The following is a 22,900-nucleotide window of genomic DNA, read 5'->3' as shown; positions in this document are numbered from 1 at the left end:
ACTTGAACTCTTAATGGCTGTTGTTGATTACAGTTTCTCAGAACTCCTTCATTTAGAGGAAAGCAGCGGAGAGGAAAGATAAGACCAAAATTTTTCGGGAATTAATTAAATAATATCAATATGTTTAGTTAAATTTCTGCTACATATAAGAAATTATAATTAATTAATGGGACAATAAAATAAATTACTTGAATTTCTGCGCAAGGTATGGGATAATATTAAAATAATTATTACTCTTTTTACTTGCTTTGTACTTTGTTGCAAATGGGGCGCATCGCAATGAGTAATTACATCGTGGCAACGCCTCATAAGTCAATAAATACCAAAAATATTAATAATCAGATTTTGCCTGGGTCCACAGCTGACGCCCAAATACTACAGCAGAGTTAACGCTATAATTGCTATTTGTTTCTCTTTATCTTTGTGGCGCAGACATAAAGTTGATAAGTTCAGGAGAGTCAAGTATATAAATAAAAAAATCTGATCATTAATCAGATTAATCAAATTATTATAATTAAAATTATACACCTTGCTTGTGAGTCAGATAAAAGTATATTATTTCAAAAACAAGGGAATTTATAAATATTTTACGTGTTTATATTAAATAAATTAATTAAAATTTGACAATATTTTTTCCATAGTGTTTCTTAAAGTAGTGAATAAACGAGGTCAATAAAAAAAATTTATATTTTTTCACTCCTGGTAATATATTTTATTAATAAAAAAGGAACAAACAAAATTGAAGAAAATACTTTAAAAATTAAAGATATTCATGATGCAGTAAAATCACCTCCCAGCCATTTTTATTGGTAAATCTGTATTTTTACTTCGTCCCAAAGTAAGTATAGAACTGGCCCTGGTCCTTTGCGCAACTATCCGCGTCTTCCTCCAAGTAAAATCCACTTCCGACCAACTCAAGATCAACTTTTCCTACAAAACCGGACAATTCCTTGATCAAGTGTCGGTGATCGCGGTCCGAATTGGGGACCAGACGGAACTTCCAAACTGCATAGGGACTGAACGAATTGGCCGATTGCTTCAAACTGGCAAACGCAGAACTTCTGGAAATGAACTGACCGTTCTCGTCTCGCGCGAAATTGGCCGTGAAGAAAATCGGATCGCCACCCACGGAGTAAATCATGTTGCCGCAGCGATACCTACTCTCGCCAGGGTGCCTCATTTCAAGACGGAAATGCGTCAGTAGGTCGTTTATGTCTCGGGTCACCTTCGGGTTAGCGGAAGAAGTGAAATTGAGAAAAACTGAATTAAATTTCACTGCATTTTTAACTCCAGGTGAAAAAACGGATGCGGCCATAATTGTTTCCTCTCCATTTAAAATTTTCTTGATTTGGGAGGAAAATTGCTGATTAGGCCAGGTGTAGAAAGATTTACTTGCGGCGTATTTTGAGTTGAACTGACCAAAGCTGAAATTATTATTTTCATTCGATAAATCTTTGCTCATGGATTTGAAAGCCTGTTTCAGAACCACGATCCTTTCTTTAAACGAAGATTCCTTCAGTTTATTTAATTCTTTAAGAGTGTTTTTGAAGAAACTGATTTGTTCCGTTGCGAGAGGGAAGGAGATTTGCTGATAGGCGCTCCAGTAATGAGCAAATAGGCGCACAAATTCATTAGAAGCGATCATTGCAATTGTTTCGTCCTGACCGCAATTTCCTTCGGGACAATTTGAAAGGAAATTTTCAATTTTTATTAGGTAATTGATTTCGTCGAATTTGTCCATTGCATCAATCACGTTGTGAAGCACTTTTTCCAACTCATAAAAGTGTCCGCCGAATTTGTTCCTCACCTCTGGCAAATCCGATGTGAATTTCTCAATTGTATAAATCAGCTTGCGAGTAAATTTTTTAACAGCGCCTGGCAAAAAATCCTCAACATCGCTCTTTTTAAAATTTACCAAAATTGCTTGCATCATAAAAAGGAAGGAATTGAAATTTTCGTTGATTGTTTTCCCATACCAATCCAATTGTTGCATGAAAAGTTTGTTACTTTCTTGAATCTCGTACAGACTTGTATTTTCAGGAAGTTTTTGAAGTGCAAATTTATAAATTTCGCCACTAATCGAATATCTGGCATCTTTTAACGTCTTTTGAAGTTTGATCAACCTTTCAATTTCTAAAGCGTTTGAATTATTTTCGCTCAATTTCAATCCCAAAATTTTCTCATCCAAATCACTTTCTACCGTTTCCAAAACATTTTGTATTTCATTCCCAAAATTTTCCTCCATGCCCTCCTTCTGCTCCAAAATTTCCAAGAGTTGCGTTCGATCCGATTTTTGTTTTAAAACTCCTCCGTAATTCATGTCCTCCTCAAGAAGCGTTTTTACTGCTGCAATCTGTTGAGGAGTCGTTTCGCGATGCACCTCCAATTTCCTAAAAATAACAAATTTCAAAACATCCAAAGCAACCTTAAATTCGTCTGGGAAGTATTTCTCATTATCAGGAATCTCGTTTTTAGTCATTCCTTCAGCAAAATAATGTAATGCCGAGCTTATTTTGGAAATCGTACTGAAAACTTCTAATTGAGCCTTTAATCTCAAAGTTGCGGACAGTTTGCTTTTCAGCTCTGTTTCGGATTGTAGGTTTTGATAAGCAAGAGAAATTTCCTCAAAATCCTTTTCTATTTCATTATTAATTCCTGAGAGAACCACTCCTGTAATCTCCTCTATTCGCTCATTGGCAGATTTAATTTCCTCGTCAATGTCTGGTGATAAGGTGAAAAATTCCGGCAAGATTTTTCCATCGGAGCTTTCAATGTGCTCAATTTTTTTGATCATGTCGTCCACTGCGTTTTGTAAATACGAGGTTCGCTTGTTTTTGTTGAACGTTTGCAAAATCCGTAGTCTGCTGGCAAAAGTGGTTTCAATTATTTCAAGTTCATTTACGTTGCACGTCGAGCATTCTTTTTTAAAATTCTTAAAAGTCATGTACATGCTTGAAAGATCGGATTGAATTCGCACAAAATTTGAGTCATCTTTGGCCATATCTACGGTAGGATCGAAAATGAACGGAAAAGAAGTTGCTTCTTTGATGCTCAACTTCACCTGTTTCGACCTGTGCAAAAAATTCCAAAATTGATATAAATCCATTGGATACAACTCTGCTTTTCCGGTTGTTTTGCTGGTCTCTCTCCAGAAATGCATCACAAGCTGGTGGATTTTTAAAGGAGTGAATTTGTACCTTTTCGAAACCAACCGTCCTGCCACCCCGTTTCTGCCACTTTTCGCCACTCTGCCGCAATTTCCCTTACCATTGGTTCGACAGGTGAATTCGTACTTGTCTCTAAATCTATCCACCGGGATGAAAAGCACCCACTTGCTCCCTTTCTTTCCGTCGCAAACGAATTCCTTGAAAAGGCAGTTCCACACTCCTGCCGAAATTCCTTGAAAAGGCAGTTCCACACTCCTGCCGAGCCACCTTCTCCAGCCAAGCCAACCGTTCCGTTCTTTTCACTCAGGCGGATTTTTTTTGGGGTCCCACGAACAAGAATGTCGATAGCCCCAGAACCACTAGCGTTGCCGCCGTTTCCTCCGTTTCCACCGTTTGACTCTTTACCATCGCCTCGAGCTTCGGCCCGGATATATTTTGTGATTTCGAAATCGACCTGGGTGTAGACGCCAGCAACCGGAATCGGGATGACCTTTTCTTTTGGCCCTGTGATTGGTCCCAAGTGATATCTGCCTCGAAGATGGTCCAGCAGCTCATGTTCTAAATGAACTCTTCTCGAATAGTCCTCTGGATGCGACACGTGATTAGAACTGAAACCATTTCCTCCTGATTGTCCGTTACTCCCGGAACCTCCTGTACTGTTGACCAAAAGAAGCTCTTCATTGCTTACCTGCAAAGCGATTATTTTGAGTTCTCCGGAACTGAAACCGTGTTTTCCGTGTTGACCGTTGGCACCCGCAACGCCAGACTTGTTGGAATTCCACGCTTTTCTACTCAATTGAGCGCCTGATGATCCCGTGAGAGTGATGATTCTTTCTGTACCAAAAACTTCAATTACAGGGGCAATCATTGCCAAGTGCGTGTCATGCAAGCCAAGGTCACAATCGATAAATAGTTTTTTCGTTGCAATTATAACGATCTGATGAGTTTTTCCGTTAAATTTAGAAATTGTTTCAGAGATTCGGCTCAGGACGACGTTTTTCCCACTAAAAATGGTTGAATTTCCTTCCTCAACGAAATTTTCTACCTGGGGTTTGAACTCGTCAATGACATCTTGCAAGTTAGCGAAAAGGTTAAATTGAACATCCGCTAGGCCTGCCGAGCGCTTGATTGGTTTGTCGCTAAACCCTAAACTAGATTTTATACCAATTTGAAGGTGCGGATGACTGGACCGAGTACAATCCAAAGTCCGCGATCAAGCTTTGTAAAAACTTCATGAAATTTCGTGCATTTCTGACGTCAGCATGCAATTTACGTTTCCATCCGAGCATGTTGTCGATTTCTGTTGAAATCTTTGCAAAGTTCTGCTGCTCGGCGACTTGGTAAAAAAATAACATTTTCTTCGCTTCCAACTCCAGCTCGTCTTTAAACTCAAGTCGGACCGTCAATTTTTCGTTTAAAGATTTAAGCTGATCAAAATTTGTAATGAGATGTAGAAATTCTAAAAGGTTGTTGCAATATTTTATATCGAAATCTAATTTTTCCTCAATCGGTTTGTACCGCGCTCCAATTATTGAACCAAAATTATCGGCCAGTTTTTCGTATTGCATTTTAAAAAGTCGGTCTACTTTGGCTCTGGATGTGGTGATCAGATTGTCTCGGATGTAAATCGCAGTTTCGGGTGCAACTGAGACTTCAAAATCTTTGCTGAAACTTTTAGAGAAATTCAATCGGTTGAAAATAAGATTCCGAATGTCTTGGTAATTTTTCCTAAGGGGCCCAGATTCCCACGGCGAGTGAACTTCCTTAGGCTCACGGAAAATGGCAATGTTTTCTTTTTCTTTTATGTAATTCACAAGCGATATTTGCTCCCTCAAACTAGTAATCAAGGACGTGTCATTACTTTTAGTTAAATTATCCATCTGTCGCTTAAAATATTGCTCAACCTTTTCAAGAAAAACTTCAATTGCTCTAATTGTTAGCAAATCATTTTTATCCGCGTTTACTTTGGTGACGACCAGACTGATTGATTCGGCAAGTGACTCGGTATTTCCTTTCAAAAGCTGGGTTACGTGTTTTATTGTTGTGACAAAAGCCGTGCGGTCATTGTTGAGCTTAATATTGGAGTAATTTTCCACGATCACGATTTTCATTTTGCTCGTGCCATTCAAAACTTCCTTGTTGAAGAAAGCGGCAACCAAGTCATACTCGGCGCTGCGCGTGTCCCGAAAACCAGCCATGTCGACGATAGGAAGACCAGTTTGAAAGTCTAGATCAGTGTTTGGGAAAAAGGTCTTGGAAGTCAAGCTGTCCGAGCTGCCGATTCGAGTTTCGTTGTCGGTGAAAATGCAAAATAGCTGCTCATTTTCCACGATCGTCAACGTTTCGTCCTTCCGCAGAAACTTGGACAAGGTGCTTTTACCTGTGCCAGTTGAACCGACGAGGATGATAAACTCATCGTTGCCCTTGATCAAATGCGTCGCTGATTGGCCATCCTAAAAAATTATTAAAAAAATTAAATTTCATTTCTAAATGCATTAGCTTTTAATTTTTGAAATTTTTTAATGATTCAAAATTTGAAAAGGAAAATAAAGTTTTACGAATTATTTTTTTTCCTAAATTACCTTGAAAAGTTTGTCCACATCTGGCTTTTCCAGCTCCTCGCAAGAAATTGCAGCGAGGAGCAGTATGTAAGGCAGAAACAGGAGAAGTTTCTATAAAAAAATAATTGAGATGGTAAATTTTAATTTAATAAAATATTTTAAATTAAAAGACACAAATTTTTAAAACAATTTTTACCAATGAATTAATTTTGCCAAATTCCACATAATTGTACGAAATTCACAAATATTTTGTTTCATTTTGAAGTAAATTATGGCTTATTACGTCAGTTTTACATGATATGATAATTTAATTAATACAATTTTTTTTCAGTTTCAAAGATTTTGTTTTTATATTTTTCTGTTTATTTTATAAATTTTATTTTTTCAAAAATGTTTGCTTAAAATTAGTTAAAAACCCGGAGTTTCTCCTAACTCAGGATCAAATTAGAAAATATTTTGAAAAATTATTTAATTTTTGAACACAAATTACTGTCACACGTCTGCATTCAAAAATATTTTTTTAATCATTTGATTTGTGACTAATTAATAAAAATAATAAGCGTATAATTATAATTTTTCTCAATACCTCTCATGAAGTTATAAATAATATAATATCAAATGTTCAACCACTTTGGCCAGTATAATTATTTGCAGAAATTAAAAATTCAGATAGCCTGAAATAAATTTATATTTTATAGAAAAATTGCTCGCTTACCATTAAATCACCATTGACCAAACCAGTCGCGAGGATCAATGTTAAGGTTTTGCGTCTCTTTCTCCTAAAAACTATTTCTGGAGAAAATTGATAACTTATTGTCGGGTGGGGAACGACTGCTGATGTGATAAAATTATGCCGCGCTGGTAGATCACCAATAAATTTTCAATAAAGGTCACGCGCCTTGCGGATTTGACTGATGGACATTTGTTTTTCTTGGAACTCGTTCGCTTCGGAGAATGATAAGACGAAACATTTTGGCATCAATTAATGTGTTTGTTAAGAAGGAGAAAACATGTGTTTATCTCGCAATGAACAAAAAAGAAAATTGCTCAAGTTTTTAAAAAATGTGAAAATTAGAAGAAATGCAATTTAAGAATATTTTATATTTTTATAAACCATTTTATTTATTTAATAAAAAATTTTAATTCACGGTGGTGTGTATAGAAAATTAAAAAGAAAATTATAATGGCAAAATTCTGGCTATATCTGGTGGTAAACATGTAGATTTTTTCGTGTTAAAATAAAATAATATATAATTACGTTGATCAGAAGAGTTTTAAGCGATTCTCGTTGTATTTTTAGGTCAAACCCAGACGATTGTTAACAAATATAAAATCGACTAACGTCGCCGAATGAAGGGTAAAGTTTTTTGCAGCCATGAAGTTGACCATCTTTCCCAGTTTTCCCGGTAGAAGTTGGTGTTCTATCGTCATCACCTGTCAAAACATTCAAATACTGCTTTGGAAATTTATTTTTTTAATTTACATACGTCTATTTTAATCTTTTCGAAATCGATTAGAGGCAAAATCTCCATTTCGCTGCCCTCGACGTCGAGGCTGAAATAATCGATGGACGTTCTGTTCAACGCCTGCATGAACGTCATGAAGGGAATGCAGAGGACGTTGTGGACGAGAGTTTTGTCCTTTTCAGTTAAATTGGTCGTCGGGCCAACAATCATTCCAAACATGGAGTGGTCTAGAAATTTAACCTTTTTTTATTTCATTATGAATTTTTTACATTTTAATATTCATCTTTTTTATACCGTATTTGAAAATGGTTTCGTGCTGAGGCAAGCTGGAGCAATCCAAGCCCGGTTTCTCCTCGCTTCTACTTTTCTCACCTCGGTCGGCGCAGCTTCGATTAGCAGGGAAGTCCAGTTGTAAAAAATCTCCAAAAGCAACGAATTGGACTGAGCGATGCCGTCCCACACACCACACTCAACGACAAATCCGTTTTTCTTCATTTTTAAAATATAAATATTGAAATTTTTTCGTATCTTTTCTGGTTACCCTGTGCTTGAGCAATTTTATAATTTTCGACGCGACTTGCATCACAGACGGATCGTATTTCTCATCAATAAGCAATCGACTTGTCGTGTCATTTGCGGAATATTCTTCTGGCGGGATCAGAATCGTGTCTCTCGTGTACTGGACCAATTTGGCGTCAAACTGATCAAGACCTTCCATTGATTTCGCTGTTTCGTTCAGAACTCTTTCCTTTTTCAAAATTTCCTGCATCCTTTTGCTGATCGGCTTGGATTTATCTGTTGGGTTTGTTCGAATTCCACCGTGCAAAAGATTTTTAATTTGTTCTTGTTTTAATTTAATAGATTCTATTGATTGTTTCTTCCTGGTACTGCGCTCTGTAGATTTCTCCTCATTCGAAAGTTTGGCAATTACTTTAAAAATTAATTATTTTTTAAATAAAAAAAACAAGAGATGAGGAAATTTTACCTAATTTCTGGAGCTCCACCTCCAGCTCACATTTTTTAGTCATATTCCAGGCAATGGAAAGCAGCAAAATAATTGAAATAAGGTAAAACCACGGATATATTCTTCTATGAAACATGTTGCGTCCTGCCCGGTCCTCTTAATGAAAAAAAAAACACCTTTCTATCGCAGCGACTTCCCCAAAAGACGATAAGAAATATTCCCCTTTTGTTGAAATTCTTATCGTTTGCCCGCCTACGTTTCCTTTTGGCGAGGTAATTACATGTTTATCAAACTCATCGTATTATACGTGGTGGCTTCATTTATGACAAATTATGAAGAAAAAAAAAACACTCGTTTTCAAATGCGAATTAGTCTGGAAAATTAAAAGTAAATATTCCGGCAGAAAAAAATTGCTGGACAAATAGTAATGGTTGGAAATTTAAATTCGCAACTCAATATTTACACCAAAAAATCCAGCAAAAGGTTAAAAAAATTGCAGATTCTATGTTTTTCGTTTTGTTCTCTTCATAAAAATGGCTCATGGTCTCAACGTAGATCGCAAGTTGAATGCAGAAATGATGTATAATTTCTCATGAGCTACAAAGGTTTGCAACAATTTTTGGTAATTACAATGATAAACTTAAATTTGAATATTTATTTTATAGTTCTCAATTGTCTTCCTCAGGTTTCCATTGAAAATATTGAAAAAAAGCCTAAAGCTTTTATTTTTACTGCAATACACAATTGAAGAAAATTAATCTTAATTAGATTATTGATGATTGCTTTTTTAATTTAAAAGTATCCAGATTTCAACATTATATTTGGCTCTAGTGCATAAAAAAAATTAATTGCACAGAATTTTACGACCATTATTGATAGCTGGATAGAAAGAAAAAAAGGGGGTCGCACGATCTAAGAATAACATTTTCTTATTATTAAAAAAAATTGAGAATTAAAAATAAATTAAAATCAGCCAGAGTCATGTTTTTATGTTTCATTCATTATTTAATTATCTTTCTTCAATGTGTATAATGTTATAATAATTTCTGGCAAAAAAAAACTTTAAAATTTTTGTATAAAGATGAATTAACTTGTAATTTTTCACTAATATTTAAAGCATCAATTATTAAATCACGCCTTAGTAGTATTGGAGATTAAAATAAATAAATCAAATGCTTTCTGTTTAATGATTTTCAATTTTACTTATCCGCTGATATTCCTCATTGTCATACTTTTTGAAATGCCGCACACCGAAAGGTCTGACATGGTAAACGAGATACTCCATCATGTACATTTTGAATTTATCCATGTAATGAAAAGAGACGAGTTCATCGGAACAATTGTCAATCCCCTTAAAAACGTGAATAATTAAGCAGGGAATAAAATAATTTAAGCGAAAATCAGACCTCTTCGGTTGGCCACCAAATATAGTCCCAGAACCACCAGTCCCTTGTATCTGAGAAAGGTTGCGTATGGAGGTCAGGTTGAAAAGGGAAGAAACGATTTCTTCCGAGGGCATCTCTGGAATCTCCCGTTTTAACACCCACGGAGTAAACGCATTCTCCTGAAATTTAAAATTTTCATTAAAATACCAGCGATTGTTTTGGACTTAAAAAAAAAAAATCGGAACTAAAAATAGTCCCTAAAATTGTGCTTTTCCCATAGGTTCAAGTTAAATATTGAGGAAAGCTTGATATGATGAAATTAACGGCGATTGGTTCATGAAATTTTTTCGTTAAAATTACCCATGTTGGCGTCCTCGGAATTTTCATCAGTGCTTAATCTACAGATTTTCTGCTTCCCATCAAATGCTTCCGTAACAACCCTTCTAACCGCCTCTTTACTAAGAACATACCCTGAAATATAATAAAAATAATTCTTTTCAATTGTTCATTCTCATTTTATTGTATTATTTCACCTGCTCCACCACTCATGTAGCCTTCAGGCGTCAACGGCATCGACCTTGACAACGGCTTCATTCTAAACCCAAAGTAAAGTGGATCTTTCGGCGAATGTGGCAAGAGCATTTTACGCAAATTTTCCACAACTACATAACTATTGAAACACAGAAAATTTCAAAATTTTACAAACAATTAATTCAAATATTCTTACGTACCTGTCATCATCTGCCTTCAGGACCCAGTCGTATTCGCCACTGCAATTTTCATACACGTATTTAAAAGCAGCGACAGTTTTGCTCCAAAGCCCGTCTCTTCCAGGCCTAACGCCAGGCAATTTTAAAGCAGGCAGACTCTCATCTGAATTATAGAATAAGCTTGAGTAAAATAATCAATTAAAGACCAAAACCCATTTTATAGTATATATTTTTATTGATGACCAAAGTCGAGATCTCTGCGAATTAAACTATTTTATTTTTCATTTTTCCCGCCAAAAATATTTAAACCTTGGTGATTTAACAATCAGGTCTTCTCTTTAATTTTTAATTATTTTGCTGGAAGATTAGGTTTTCAAATATTTCTCTCGTGAATTCTATGTTTTAGTTTTTAAAATCTTGAATATTAAAAATTTTAATGATGTGGTTCTTTAAAACAGTTAAAACTTGCCATCCTCATCACTGATGAAAATGAGCTTGTTGCAATGCCGTCCCCACGTGGCTTTCACGTGGACTGCTTTCTCTTCGTGATTTTCAGGACTCGTCATCACCCAGCAAAGAACGCGGACGTCCTCCGACATTTTTCGGGCCTCCATTTCTTCCACCCCTAAATTCTGATTTAATATTTCGTATTTAAAATTAACGTAAACTCACTGAGCAGCAGTTCTTTGGCCAGTGAAGAATTTAGTTCCTTGTCGTGAAACATCTGGACCAAAGTTTTCCCAGTGACGTTGCTATCGATTTTGTTCGGAACGAAACAAAAATCCATCGATCTGAACAAGCACAATGCAAATCCTAAGGCCAGACCATGTGCAAAGAAAATCACATTTTTGGGCGTCACACGCCCAGCTAAAAAATTGAGATAAAATTATGTAATTAAAAAAATGTTATTTTTTCTTCCGAATGAAAATAAAGTATTTCAATTTTTCTAAAAGAAATAGACAGCAAACAAATTAAAATGAATTTCAAAGGTTTTGCACTTAGCAACTCACCCATTGATATTTTAACCATGAAAAGTTCTTTTCGTCAGCTTTCGACTGACATTACGAGATAGCATTGCGCAGACCCACAGCAACGCAGAACTAATTTACAAAACTGCTCAAATGCTTACAAAAAAATATATTATATAAACTCTTTGTTTGCTCGCGACCCCGTGACACATAAAGAATTTGCATCCCAGGCAAAAATCAAATAACTGAGGTTGCTTATTATTTTTCTGTGCTCTATAAACTCCTGCGACCACTATGCTTTCTTCCGTCCGCTTTTTAATTTTTGGAAAAGAGCCATCTGAAAAAATTAGATTTTAACTAAATAACCTCTAAAAAAAAATCAAATTTTTTATATAAAAAATCAAAGTGATTATATATAAATTGGGGAAATGTAGCGTAGAATTTCAAAATAAGTTTTCTGATTATTGTTATAGATTTGTCGACAAAAAACTGAAATTGATGAAAAAACACTTTTTTTGGAAAATTTAAATGAATGAATTAGTTTAAGCAGAAGTTATTAAAATGCAGAAGGAAAAAGCAAAGTAAAAAAAGTAAAACCTCAGCGTTTTTATTTTGCCTGGGATGCGAATTCTAGTATGTCGCGGTCGCTGGAGTGCTTAGCTCGAAACCATAGATTTTTATAAGCACTTTAGCAGTTCTGATATGACGATCTGTAAAAGGCAGTGTTGAGCGTGCATTTGCAGGTTACCTATTAACAAGTATTTTATTTTCAGCTCTTAAAAAATATACACGTCAGCATTTATATTATTAATATGCCTAAAATTATTCGCGTAATATTTTTTAGGATGGAACCTGTTGAATAGATGAAAATATTTACAAATAAATAATTAGACAATAAATGAAAGAAAAAGTAAATGAATTTTTCAAAACATAAAAATAAGCATGGAATATAATCAAAATACGAATACAAATCACCTTTTTAAATATAGAACGTAAAATGATCTCACCACTATCCTTGAATTTTCTGAATATTTCATAATAATTAAAAAAATCAACCTTGGCCTGTGCCCTAAAGGATGTAATTTGTAGAAGTCAACAAGACGATTCCAAAACCTGTTAATTTTCAAAAATTAAAACTGATTGGAATCATTTGAAAATTAATATTTTAATGGAAATGAAGAGATCGGGCTTTTCCTCGTTGCAGAAAAATTGTTTTTATTCAAAAACAAATGGCTCTACCAGTTTCGGTCACGGTCTGCGACCCTATTTCATGAGCAAAACGCGCTGCTCGCTGACTAATACAAGAATACTTGTATTAGTAATACAAGAAAGCCCGATCTCTTCATTTCCATGATCATCTCCTCGAGTGTCAACTTCTTCAAACTAATATTTTAATAAAGCTTTTTTTTTTGGAGTTTTCAAAAATTTATGTTTACAATTTTTGACTGCCTTTTTTGGGGAAAAAATTGATAAAAATTTACTTAGAAGAAATACAATACTTAAAAATGCATTTATATAGGTGAAGTTCAGCAGACGTGCAAAATAAGAGCAAAGTCAAAATAATAATAAACAAACTCTCAGCTTTTATTCTTGCATGAAATGCACTTCCAAAGTGTCAAAGTCGCGCGTGGAACTTTTTTCTCGTAAACAAAGAGTGGGATTTTTTTAGGTAGTAAAGCAGTTTTGAAAATCATTATTTTGTGTGCTGTGTGTCTGCGCGATGCCACCTCGTTTTGCCATTTGAAAGCTGAAAAGGAAGTTTCCGTGCAACAAATTGTTTTTATTCATATTATAACCACAAATGAGTAAGTTGCTTACACATCAAAGTGACTATTTTGTTAGTATAAATTTTTACTCCAACATTTTAATTCTTTTGCAAATATAAGTCAAAAACAAAAGACAGTTCAATAAAAAAAAAAAATTTCCAGATTTGGAAAATATTATTGCCATAAATTTTGATAATAGAGCAAAAAAACATAAATATGTAGTGACGGCGGTCGTAAAGCTTAAAACTGAACTAGGCTAAGTTATATTCTAGCCTGGGTTAAATTATTTTTGAATATAAGACTATTGAATATTATTTTAATTTTTCAGCTAAAACAAATGAATCTCTCAAAAGAGTAAATTTTTTTACTAAAGTAATTTTTAATTGAAAATTTTCAACGTTGAAAATTAAGAAAATTTATTTATAGCATTTCGCTTAGGCTAACTTAACCCGCCATTCAATTAAGCTTATGGATTAATTAAGCCGGGGGCCAGGTTAGGATTTGGATCGCCCTCAATATAATTGTAAATCAATTCATTTCAGATTCTCTATTTATGCCTCGGCGTTGGACCCCATCAGTTGCGATTGTGTTTGCGCTTGGTCTAGCCTTAGGATTTGCAATTTTCCAGCTCAAATCAATTAATTTTTCCTCTTCGGAAACAAGAAATTTGATTCCGAACAAAATCACTGAGAAAACTTTGATCCAGATGAGTCGCGACAAGGAACTAAATTCTTCACTGGCCAAAGAACTGCTGCTCAGTGAGTTCTAAAAATATTTAAAAATATCAATTATCAATCAGAATTTAGGGATGGAAGAAATCGAGGCCCGAAAAATGTCAGAGGACGTCCGCGTTCTGTGCTGGGTGATGACGAGTCCTGAAAATCACGAAGAGAAAGCAGTTCACGTGAAAGCCACTTGGGGACGGCATTGCAACAAACTCATATTCATCAGTAACGAGGAGGGCAAGTTTTAAAATCAATTAATTATCATTTTAAAATGAAAAATTTTTCACAATTTTATCACTCAAAATATGGTGATGAAAATTAAATTATTGTATCACTTTAATATTGAAATATTTAAATCTTTCAGTTTTTTTAAGATGTTTTACTGCCGAATGAATTTAAACCTTTAATCACTTAATTTTAATATTCCAATTTTTTGTATGATTTTTTTTAAGAAGGTTCTGAAAAGTCAAAGTAAAACATCGGTTTAAAATTTTTTTTATTGCGATTCAACGTTTATCGTCCGATATTTCCTGCATTCTTAGTTGAAAATAAATAAATTATCATCTTTGGCCCATTGAAATTGAATTGTTTTTTATGAAAATTAATTGCCGCCATTAAAAATTCAATTCAAGTCCTGATTGAGAAATCACTTCATTTTGATAACAGAGTAAATAAATAATTCAACAAAGCTAAAAAATATGGTTATAATGGATATAAATTTTAATCTTGAAACGGAGGCTTTAACCTGGTTATGGCGGAAAACGGAAAAAGATTAAACTCAGTTTATTATTTTTTTCTCACGATTTAATGTTAATCATCCGATTTTATCTGTTTTCTAATTAAAGTAAAATTTATTTTTTTTGAATTTATTAAAATTAATTAATCAGATGAGAGTCTACCTGCTTTGAATCTGCCTGGCGTTATGCCTGGAAGAGACGGGCTTTGGAGCAAAACTGAGGCTGCTTTTAAATACGTGTATGAGAATTGCAGTGGCGAATATGACTGGGTCATGAAGGCAGATGATGACACGTACGTAAAAATATTTAATTTTTCTTTGAAATATATTAATTTTTTTTAAATAGGTATGTAATTGTGGAAAATTTGCGCAAAATGCTTTTGCCATATTCGCCGAAAGATCCACTTTACTTTGGGTTTAGATTGAAGCCATTTATGCCTGAGGGCTACATGAGTGGAGGAGCAGGTGGAATAAAATACTTAAAAAAAACTTATAAATTGAAAATGTATATTGCAGGGTATGTTCTTAGCAAAGAGGCAGTTAGAAGGGTTGTAACGGAAGCATTTGATGGGAAGCAGAGAGACAGCAATTTAAGTACTGTCGTTGCATTGAATGAAGATATCAAATTAGGTAAAACACAAATTCAGTAAAATCCTCGCAAATATTTTATTTTCACTAAACCAAAGTAACTTTTCAGTTTTTTTAATTCTGTATATAGTCCACGAAAGAAAATTTTCAACCTGGTAAAAAATTCATGCCAGAATTAAATTTTCACCATCTATTGCGGATGCATTTTGAGACCCTCATTTTTCTGAGATTTCCCAATTCCGCCGCTCCTTAAGTAGGGTTAAAAAGTATTTTTCCACCCCAATCGTGACATTTTATTTTCTTCGCCAGAAGAAAAGCGAATCATGAATCAAATTTTGTATATTTTTCAGCCGAGTGTCTCTACTCCGTGGGTGTCAAAGTTGGAGATTCGCGAGATGCCCTCGGGAGAAATCGGTTCTTCCCGTTTGACCCTGAATGGCACACGCACCCTCACAATGATTTAAAGGACTGGTGGTATGGGGACTATATTTGGTGGCCATCCGATGAGGTTGAGCTTCATTTTATTAATTTCAATTCGTCCATAACAAAATATTCACTAATATTTTAGGACGTTGACAATTGTTCCGATGAAGTCATCTCTTTTCATTACATGAATAAAATCGAAATGTACATGATGGAGTACCTCGTTTACCACGTGAGACCTTTCGGCGTGCGGCATTTGAAAAAATATGATAAACCTAAAAATATATGAAATAAAAACTAAATAAATTAAAAACATTATTAAAATGCATTTAATTTATATTTTAATCTCCGAAACCACGAAGGTTTGATTAAAGTCATTCACATGAAATTGAATTGTTAAGTTTTTAATAATTTTTAGTTCAAAATATAAGCTACAAGTTTAATGCCAAAATTTTAAATAAAGCATTTTTACTGAAATTTTCAAAAATTACCATTTTTTACTGCATTTGTTGAAAAAAATTTACTATAGAAGATATACTTAAATTTGAAACGCATTTCGCATTTATATAGGTGAAGTGAAGATCAGCATGGGTCACAAGAATGGAGAGCAAAGACAAAATAATAAACAACCTCTCAGCTGTTATATTTTGCATGAAATGCACTTTCAAAGTGTCACAGTCGCGCGTGAAACTTTTATCTCGTAAACAAAGAGTGAGATTTTTTTTTAGGTACTAAAGCAGTTTTGAAAATCATTATTTTGTGTGCCGTGTGTCTGCGCGATGCCACCTCGTTTTGCCATTTGAAAGCCGAAAAGAAAGTTCAGTGCAACAAATTTTCTTTATTCATATTAACCACAAATGAGTAAGTTGCTTACACATTAAACAAAACCCTAAACAAGTGACTATTTCATTAGTATAAATTTTTACTCCAACATTTCAATTGTTTTTCAAAATAATATAAGTAAAAAACAAAAGACACTTCAATAAAAAAAGAATTTTTAATTAAAAGTTCCATTTTTGGAAAACAAATTGCCAGAAATTTTGATAATAGAGCAAAAAAAAACATAAATATGTAGTCAGGGCGGTCGTAAAGCTTAAAACTGAACCAGGCTAAGTTATATTCTAGCCTGGGATAAATTATTTTTTAATAAGAGACTTTTGAATATTATTCGATTTTTTCGGCTAAAACAAATGAATCTCTCAAAAGAGTAAAAATTTTTACAAAAGTAATTTTTAATTGAAAATTTTCATCGTTGCAAAGAACGTTGAAATTTAAGGAAAATTTATTTATAGCATTTCGCTCAGGCTAACTTAACCCGCCATTCAATTAAGCTTATGGATTAATTAAGCCGGGGGCCAGGTTAGGATTTGGATCACCCTAATTATAATTGTAAATCAATTAATTTCAGATTCTCTATTTATGCCTCGGCGTTGGACGCCATCAATTGTGATTGTATTTGCACTTGGTCTAGCCTTAGGATTTGCAATTTCCCAGCTCAAATTAATTAACTTTACTACTTTGGAAACAAGAAATTCGATTCCGAACAAAATCACTGAGAAAACTTTGATCCAGATGAGTCGCGACAAGGAACTAAATTCTTCACTGGCCAAAGAACTGCTGCTCGGTGAGTTTACGTTAAAATTTAAAAGATCAATGTTCATCCTGATACTTTAGAGATGGAAGAAATCGAGGCCAGAAAAATGTCGGAGGACGTCCGCGTTCTGTGCTGGGTGATGACGAGTCCTGAAAATCACGAAGAGAAAGCCGTGCATGTGAAAGCCACTTGGGGACGACATTGCAACAAACTCATTTTCATCAGTGATGAGGATGGCAAGTTTTCAGTCTTCCAGTGAGACATTTTTTAATTAGAAATTCTGAAAATTTCTACAATTTCCTGACTTTTCATTACCTAAAAGTATCAAAAATAAATTATTGCATCACTCCAATTTTGAAATATTTGAACTTAAAGATTTGCCACCATTAAAAATCCAAATTAGGTCCTGATTGACAATTCACTTAATTTTGTTTAATGAGTAATTAAATAATTTTACAAAGCTAAAATAATATTGGCAATGCTACTCGTAGATCTAGATATAAATTTTAATTTTGAATCTGAGGTTCTAACATGGGAAAAAGAAAACTGTTTAAAATTTTTTTCTCGCGATTTAACGTTGATCATCCAATTTAATCGGCTTTCCTAATTAAAGATTTTTTTAAATTTATTTTTTAATTAATTAATCAGATGAGAGTCTGCCTGCTTTGAAACTACCCGGAGTGAGACCTGGAAGAGACGGGCTTTGGAGCAAAACTGTCGCTGCTTTTAAATACGTGCATGAAAATTGCAGTGACGAATATGACTGGGTATTGAAAGCGGACGATGACACGTAAGTATATATTTTGTAACTTTATATAAAAAGTTTAATTGCTTCAATAGTTACGTAGTTGTGGAAAATTTGCGCAAAATGCTTTTGCCATATTCGCCGAAAGATCCACTTTACTTTGGGTTTAGAATTAAGAATCCGAATATGCCTGAAGGCTACATGAGTGGAGGAGCAGGTGGAATAAAATACTTAATAAAAACAAATTGAAAATATAAATTGCAGGGTATGTTCTTAGCAAAGAGGCAGTTCGAAGGGTTGTAATGGAAGCATTTGATGGGAAGCAGGAAGACTGCGAATTAAGTACTGTTGATGCATTTTATGAAGACTTCAACATTGGTATCAGTAAAAGCTTCGTTTTTTTTTATAATTAACTAAACCGATCCGATAATTTTTTCATTTTTGATGTAATTAATATGTATTCCAGAAAAGGAATGTTTCAAACTGGTAAAAAATTCATACCAAAATGAAATTTTCAACATCTAGAGCATGAAAACATTTATATTTTTCTTGAGATTTTCCAAGGTTTTACCCCAAGGCTGAGTAGGGTTAATAATTATTCCCCCTCCCCCAAATCGTGAATTTTTTACTTCCGTTAGAAAAATTGCGGGTCTGGCAATAAATTTTGTATATTTATCAGCCGGGTGCCTCTACACCGTGGGTGTCGAAGTTGGAGAATCCCGGGATGCCCTCGGGAGAAATCGGTTCTTCCCGTTTGACCCTGAATGGCACACGCACCCTCACAATGATTTAAAGGACTGGTGGTATGGGGACTATATTTGGTGGCCATCCGATGAGGTCAATTTTTGCGCTAAATTAATTATTTTATAACAAAATATTCATTTTTTTATTTTAGACTGTTGACAATTGTTCCGATGAAGTCATCTCTTTTCATTACATGGATAAATTCAAACTGTACATGATGGAGTATCTCGTTTACCACGTGAGACCTTTCGGTGTGCGGCATTTCAAAAAATATGATAATTATGAAAAATAAAAAAAAAAATCGAAAACATTACAATTTTCATTTCCAAAAACGAAGACTTTCTTTGATTTTTGACTTTATATAGTGTTAAATACAAGTTGATAAAAATTTAATACAAAAAAGGAAAAAAGCTTCAAATTTTGTGCCAAATTTACTTATTATTATGCTCTATAAAAAGTTTATATGAGTGTTTATTAAAATCGTCAGCCGATTTATAAATTATCCTAATTATCGACAATTAAAAGAAGTTAAATAATTTTAAACCACTAAATTAAAAATTCTCGTGTTCCTGCTGATAGAGATAAATTTACTTAAATTAAATTTTAGTGACGATTTCATACACATTATTCTCCTTTCGATGAAATGCTTATCGTTTTTTTCTTTTGCTTGCGTTTAATTATCTGTGACGCTATTTCCTCTAGCTACGGTGCCCAGAAGTTCATTAAATTTTATGTGAGCTTAATAGCAATGTTTTTTGGTTCCTGATTAATTTGATGGAGAATAAAAAAATTAAATAATTGTATAAATAAGTAAATTAAATTATTGAAAAAATGAGTCGAATTTATCATAAAATAAAGCGTGATAATCACATTTTTTAATGAAGATGAGCGTAAAATTATCTTTATTAACCTTGAATTTCCTAAAACATAAATAGATTATCATATTTCATAAATAATTTAAACATTTGAGGTCAACAAGAGAAGTACAAAGTTACAAAAATTAAAACTGAACTGGATCAATTGGAATTTAATAATTTGATATTATAAGCATATATTATTTCTAAAAGTAAAAAACATTTTTTCCTTTTATTTGTTGAAAAAACCAGTTGAAAAAGTTTTTCTTCTAGAAGAAACAATCATTCACTTTGAAACGCATTTATAGGTGAAGTGAAGTTCATCAGACATGCATCTCTAAGCAAAATAAATAAAACACGGGTCGCATGAATTGAGAGCAAAGCCAAAATAATAAGCAACCTCAGCTCTTTTTGCCTGGAATGCGCTTCCAAAGTGTCACAGTCGCGCGTGAAGCTTTTATCTCGTAAACAAAGAGTGAGATTTATAAAACCACTAAAGCAGTTTTGATAATCAGGTATTGTGTTCTTGTGTGTCTGCGCGATGCCACCTCGTTTTGCCATTTGAAGGCCGAAAAGAAATTTATTTTCGTTACGACAAATTTACATTATTCAACCACAAATGGGTAAGTTGCTTAAAAATTTGAATATATTAACAAATATTGAAATTTAATTACTTAGAAATAGAAGAATACTTAAAAATTATACTTTTAATAATATATATGGTAAAAAAATTACAAAAATTTAAATTGATACATGAGAAAATATTCTTTTATATTATTTTAGATGCTGTATTTAAGCCGCGGCGTTGGACCCCATCAGTTGCGATTGTGTTTGCGCTTGGTCTAGCCTTAGGATTTGCAATTTGCCAGTTAAAATCGGTTGATTTTCCTTCGGCAACGAGAAATTTGATTCGGAACGAAGTCGCTGAGAAAAGTTTGATCCAGATGAGTCGCGACAAGGAACTAAATTCTTCACTGGCCAAAGAACTGCTGCTCAGTGAGTTCTAAAAATATTTAATATATCAATTATCAATCAGAGTTTAGGGGTGGAAGAAATGGAGGCCAGAAAAATGTCGGAGGACGTCCGCGTTCTTTGCTGGGTGATGACGACCCCTGAAAATCACGAAGAGAAAGCAGTTCACGTGAAAGCCACTTGGGGACGACATTGCAACAAGCTCATTTTCATCAGCAACGAGGAGGGCAAGTTTTAAATTTTAAGTCAAGAAATGATTTTTTTTAATGTCGAATATAAAAAATTTACACAATTTCGCATAACTTATTAGTTTAAAATTTGGTGATGAAAATTAAATTATTATTGCAATTCTTTCATTTTGAAATATTTGAATCCCTCAGTTTTCAAGATTATTTTACTGCCAAATGAATTTTAACCTCAATTCAAGTACTGATTGTTAAAATGCTACTGCTTTAAACCTGGAGGTTCACAAACTTTTGGTGAGAAATGACAAAAATCTATATTTGAAATTTTAATTGCGATTTCAACGTTAATCATCCGATTTTTCCTGCATTCGAAATTTAAATTAAAAATGAATAATCTTTGGCCTATCAAAATTGAACTGTTTTCAATATTTATGAAAATTAATTAAGCAGACGAGAGCCTACCTGCCTTGAAACTGCCAGGAGTTTTTAACAGTTCGCTTGGAAGGCAGGGGCTTTGGAGCAAAACTGTCGCTGCTTTTAAGTACGTGTATCAAAATTGCAGTGGCGAATATGACTGGGTGATGAAGGCAGATGATGACACGTATGTATCAATATTGCTTATAATTTTTGCTACCATAAATATTAATTTTGAAATAGTTATGTAATTGTGGAAAATTTGCGCAAAATGCTTTTGCCATATTCGCCGGAAGATCCGATTTACTTTGGGTCTAGATTTCGGCGGTTCACGCCTGATGGCTTCATGAGTGGAGGAGCAGGTGGAAAAAATACATTTTGAATAATTAAAATAAAAACTTAAATTAAATAAATTTGTATTGCAGGGTTTGTTCTTAGCAAAGAGGCGGTAAGAAGGGTTGTTACGGAAGCATTTGATGGGAAGCATAAAGACTGCAAATTAAGTACTTATGAGAGTGAAGCTGATGACGTCTTAATCGGTAAAAAAATCAAAATTTCACTAGAATGCTCGCATATTTTAATTGTTCTAATTCGCGATAGACGGGACTATAAATAATGAAAATTGCATCTCCAAAGTCTATTAACGCATGGAAAAAAATTGCATCCTTAATCCTTGTCAAAATCAGGATTTTTCCACGGTTTCAAATTTTAATTCAACCAATTTTTGAAAAATTTCAATCGTATTATTTATGTTTCTTGAGGTTAAAATTCGTTGTTGAGAAAAAGTTACCTTGTATTTGAAAGATGGATTGACAATTTTTCCCTCGATTTTAACATCAGTTAAAATTTTCTCTTCCTTAGAAAAAATGGTCTATAAATTGATATTGCATTATAGCGCAGTGCCTCTACCCCGTGGGTGTTAAAATAGGAGAATCCCGAGATGCCCTCGGGAGAAATCGGTTTTTCCCATTTGACTCTGAATGGCACACGCACCCTCACAATAAAGATTCAAAGGACTGGTGGTACTGGGACTATATTTGGTGGCCATCCGATGAGGTCGGTTTTTGCGCTAAATTAATTATTTTTTATCAATTTTTTACCGAGGCTCACTGCGGCGGATGGGGTCTTTTTGATCTCGGAAGTTTTAGCAAAATTTTTGCTAGTGGTGATGCCTTTTTGTCCAACAATCTCTTTTTTTTCTAAATAATTGTTTTCCAAAAATTGAATGTAAACAATGTATTTGTAACAATGTGGACAAATAAACAACAATAATAATATTCATTTTCATTTATTTTAGACTGTTGACAATTGCTCGGATGAAGTCATCTCTTTCCATTACATGGATAAATTCAAAATGTACATGATGGAGTATCTCGTTTACCATGTCAGACCTTTCGGTGTGCGTCACTTGCAAAAATATGACCTCGAAGCAGCCAAACGAATAACTGAAAAGGAAAACGCTATTAAATCATGAAAAGTTTAAAAATTCAGCTTATGTAATTTTCATTTTAAATACATAAGTAAATAATTTACTTTTTTATAAGAACTTTCAAAGAAAGATAAATTATTTTTCTTATAAAATGAGCATTAATTATGTTTTAGTGATTTTAATGACAAAAAAGAGACTTGAATATTTAATTTAAGAACCTTAAAAATGCATTCGTAAATCATTTCTCATAATGACTTAACTTTTTAACAATTAATAGCTTAAAAAAAATACAGTTATCAATGAGGCCTGTGAAACGTGCGACTATTTAAAAAGCCGAGGCACAAGGTTGGTTTTGGTCAGCATTACATTAGGCAGCCAGCGTATTACTCGTGCCTTGCAGGTTGTCTATCAAGAAGTTTTTCTGAACTCTCGGTTTGATTATGAGATTCGGTTTCACATCATTAGTCTCTTAAATCTTATAAATAAAAATAAATTTTATAATTA

At 33.8% G+C, this 22,900-nt stretch overlaps 6 protein-coding genes across 7 annotated transcripts; 2 read left to right on the top strand and 4 right to left on the bottom strand.

Moving 5' to 3' along the window:
• Positions 1-672: 672 nt before the first annotated feature.
• Positions 673-4,318, bottom strand: LOC132204163 (uncharacterized). Its single transcript, XM_059632481.1, has 2 exons — positions 3,409-4,318; positions 673-3,373 (listed from the first exon to the last, which is right to left on the bottom strand). Exons 1-2 carry the CDS (start codon positions 4,033-4,035, stop codon positions 824-826), a joined length of 3,177 nt encoding a protein of 1,058 aa, XP_059488464.1. The 5' UTR covers positions 4,036-4,318; the 3' UTR covers positions 673-823.
• On the bottom strand, positions 4,319-6,552 carry LOC132204640 (uncharacterized). The gene is made up of 3 exons (XM_059633262.1): positions 6,444-6,552; positions 5,750-5,839; positions 4,319-5,620 (listed from the first exon to the last, which is right to left on the bottom strand). The coding sequence occupies exons 1-3, from the start codon at positions 6,444-6,446 to the stop codon at positions 4,319-4,321; spliced, it is 1,395 nt and encodes a 464-aa protein (XP_059489245.1). The 5' UTR covers positions 6,447-6,552.
• Positions 6,553-7,000: 448 nt separating this feature from the next.
• On the bottom strand, positions 7,001-7,963 carry LOC132204639 (protein Star-like). The gene is made up of 4 exons (XM_059633261.1): positions 7,736-7,963; positions 7,489-7,683; positions 7,216-7,434; positions 7,001-7,162 (listed from the first exon to the last, which is right to left on the bottom strand). The coding sequence occupies exons 1-4, from the start codon at positions 7,961-7,963 to the stop codon at positions 7,025-7,027; spliced, it is 780 nt and encodes a 259-aa protein (XP_059489244.1). The 3' UTR covers positions 7,001-7,024.
• Positions 7,964-9,310: 1,347 nt separating this feature from the next.
• Positions 9,311-11,390, bottom strand: LOC132204457 (glycoprotein-N-acetylgalactosamine 3-beta-galactosyltransferase 1-like). The gene is made up of 8 exons (XM_059632969.1): positions 11,264-11,390; positions 10,926-11,120; positions 10,723-10,878; positions 10,275-10,416; positions 10,077-10,213; positions 9,904-10,014; positions 9,565-9,722; positions 9,311-9,509 (listed from the first exon to the last, which is right to left on the bottom strand). Exons 1-8 carry the CDS (start codon positions 11,280-11,282, stop codon positions 9,342-9,344), a joined length of 1,086 nt encoding a protein of 361 aa, XP_059488952.1. The 5' UTR covers positions 11,283-11,390; the 3' UTR covers positions 9,311-9,341.
• A 1,511-nt stretch (positions 11,391-12,901) lies between these two features.
• LOC132204690 (glycoprotein-N-acetylgalactosamine 3-beta-galactosyltransferase 1-like) lies at positions 12,902-15,759 on the top strand. The gene is made up of 8 exons (XM_059633340.1): positions 12,902-13,026; positions 13,530-13,745; positions 13,794-13,949; positions 14,600-14,741; positions 14,795-14,913; positions 14,965-15,078; positions 15,387-15,544; positions 15,605-15,759. The coding sequence occupies exons 1-8, from the start codon at positions 13,023-13,025 to the stop codon at positions 15,746-15,748; spliced, it is 1,053 nt and encodes a 350-aa protein (XP_059489323.1). The 5' UTR covers positions 12,902-13,022; the 3' UTR covers positions 15,749-15,759.
• A 463-nt stretch (positions 15,760-16,222) lies between these two features.
• LOC132204689 (glycoprotein-N-acetylgalactosamine 3-beta-galactosyltransferase 1-like) lies at positions 16,223-22,900 on the top strand. 2 transcript variants are annotated; one of them, XM_059633339.1, is made up of 8 exons: positions 16,223-16,320; positions 16,868-17,083; positions 17,134-17,289; positions 17,702-17,843; positions 17,894-18,015; positions 21,393-21,506; positions 21,863-22,023; positions 22,265-22,900. In XM_059633339.1, the coding sequence occupies exons 1-8, from the start codon at positions 16,317-16,319 to the stop codon at positions 22,439-22,441; spliced, it is 1,092 nt and encodes a 363-aa protein (XP_059489322.1). In that variant the 5' UTR covers positions 16,223-16,316; the 3' UTR covers positions 22,442-22,900. The 2 variants fall into 2 exon arrangements, with proteins under 2 accessions (XP_059489322.1, XP_059489321.1); XM_059633338.1 differs by lacking the exons at positions 16,223-16,320; positions 16,868-17,083; positions 17,134-17,289; positions 17,702-17,843; positions 17,894-18,015 and adding exons at positions 19,868-20,019; positions 20,180-20,392; positions 20,440-20,595; positions 21,004-21,154; positions 21,211-21,329.

This window comes from Neocloeon triangulifer, unplaced genomic scaffold, assembly GCF_031216515.1.
Source record: "Neocloeon triangulifer isolate White Clay Creek 2 clone unplaced genomic scaffold, ASM3121651v1 ptg000022l, whole genome shotgun sequence".
Taxonomy (NCBI): domain Eukaryota; kingdom Metazoa; phylum Arthropoda; class Insecta; order Ephemeroptera; family Baetidae; genus Neocloeon; species Neocloeon triangulifer.
Note: the sequence above shows the minus strand (reverse complement) of the source record. Positions and strands in the feature narration are given on the sequence as shown.